General features: G+C 27.2%; 1 protein-coding gene and 1 long non-coding RNA gene across 14 annotated transcripts in view; one reads left to right on the plus strand and one right to left on the minus strand.

The window, feature by feature from the left end:
* Positions 1 to 1505, minus strand: part of LOC116844216 — a 29882-nt gene that overhangs the window by 842 nt on the left and 27535 nt on the right. For 10 of the 11 annotated variants that reach the window (XR_004378035.1, XR_004378034.1, XR_004378032.1 and 7 more), the window contains one exon: positions 145 to 265. Coding sequence is in view for 6 of the 11 variants with exons in the window: in XM_032815428.1 (XP_032671319.1) it covers positions 145 to 265 (121 nt within the window). In the remaining 5 variants the exon portion in view is untranslated. Of the gene's footprint in view, positions 1 to 62; positions 266 to 1505 lie in introns of those variants that run through there. The other variant, XM_032815435.1, reaches the window with a different exon arrangement.
* LOC116844218 overlaps positions 189 to 1505 on the plus strand; it is a 10308-nt gene continuing 8991 nt past the window's right edge. For all 3 annotated transcript variants that reach the window (XR_004378047.1, XR_004378048.1, XR_004378049.1), the window contains exons 1-2: positions 189 to 289; positions 504 to 858. This is a non-coding gene — a long non-coding RNA (uncharacterized LOC116844218). The remainder of the gene's footprint in view (positions 290 to 503; positions 859 to 1505) is intronic.

Below are 1505 nucleotides of genomic sequence, written 5' to 3' on the forward strand. Positions count from 1 at the left end.
ATTTATATATAAAAATTTTAATATAAAAATATTTATAAAAATATAAATATTTTTTTCTTTTCTTAAATTTTTCTTAAATTTTCCACTTTATTGTTTTACACGCTACATAATTCAATTTAAATTGTGCTTCGAAAATTTGCTTACTATGCTGGGACTCGAACCTGAGACCTGTCTGGCCATTCGGGCCGGATTCCTTCAAAATGGCCTGTGTGTGTCAAGAAAAGCAGCAAAAATAAGTTTCCTCGTCGTTTCGTAATATTTTTGGCTAAAAAAGATATGAAAGGAATAAGTAAGATATTTTGCATTGATATTTCACTTTATTATTGTAATAAACATAAAAGATAAAACATTATATAATTCTTTAAGAATGTAAAATATATTTTAACTATTCGTTCTCTAACCTCAAAATAATATTAACAACATTCATAACTAAATTGTTATAAAAGTATTATTGAAATAAACTTAATTAAAACTTAAATAAACTTAAATGAAACTAATTACAGGATGCCGTCTTACTGCGTACAGAAGTGTTCCAATTCATGGAAAACAGGTTATTCAATGCATTATCTCCCAAAAAATTTGAAGCAAAAAAGCAATGGATTACTAATATTGGTAGGGATGATTTCGACTTCTCTAAAATATATTTTATATGCGAGGTAAGCTTTATTAATGACACTCTTTATATTCTTAGTTTTTCATTTATATCATTAACAAACTATATTGATATGCAATAGATACATTTCTCACCAGAGATGTGGGAAAAGCCACACAGTCCCAATAATGTTCGAAAATATATCAAATAAAAATATAAATAGTGCCTCTTTAGATGCAAATGACATTGGTTCTGCTTATTCACATGTAAGTTTTAAATAAAATGTATGCTATATTTTTTAATAAGAAGTATATTGTTAGAAATATATACATTTACAGTAAATTTGCAATGAATGATAAGGTTGTTTTATCTTAAACTGGAGTTCATATTAGCAATTCAAATACTAAAATAAATTTCCTTCCCAATAATATTTCCATTTAATTTATATATACAGGGTGTCTCATACTCTCCTCCGGGCATTTTGTGGGGACGTAGAACAGGTTGAGGTGAAGATAAAAGTCCTATACCATTTTGCGATATTCGCAATAATTATCGAGATATTAATTGTAGAAAATTTGTAAATGATCATGCAGGATATGGTAAATGAGTTATAGCGACGACTGCCGTCGTGTACTTATACTTTAGGTCAAATTGAACAAAAAAGTCCTCTACCATTTTTCAAATAATCACAGATTTTTAATTATTAATTAAAGAAGATTATTGCACGATTTTGCGTGATAATGCATCTTCTTTAATTAATAATTAAAAATCTATGTGATTATTTGCAAAATGGTAGAGGACTTTTTTATTCAATTTGACCTAAAGTATAAATACACGACGACAGTCATCGCTATTATAACTTACTTACCATATCCTGCATGATCATTTACAAATTTTCTACAATTAATATCTC

This window comes from Odontomachus brunneus, unplaced genomic scaffold (genome assembly GCF_010583005.1).
Source record: "Odontomachus brunneus isolate Ranch 3 - 2012 unplaced genomic scaffold, Obru_v1 Obru_scaffold_040, whole genome shotgun sequence".
Lineage (NCBI taxonomy): Eukaryota > Metazoa > Arthropoda > Insecta > Hymenoptera > Formicidae > Odontomachus > Odontomachus brunneus.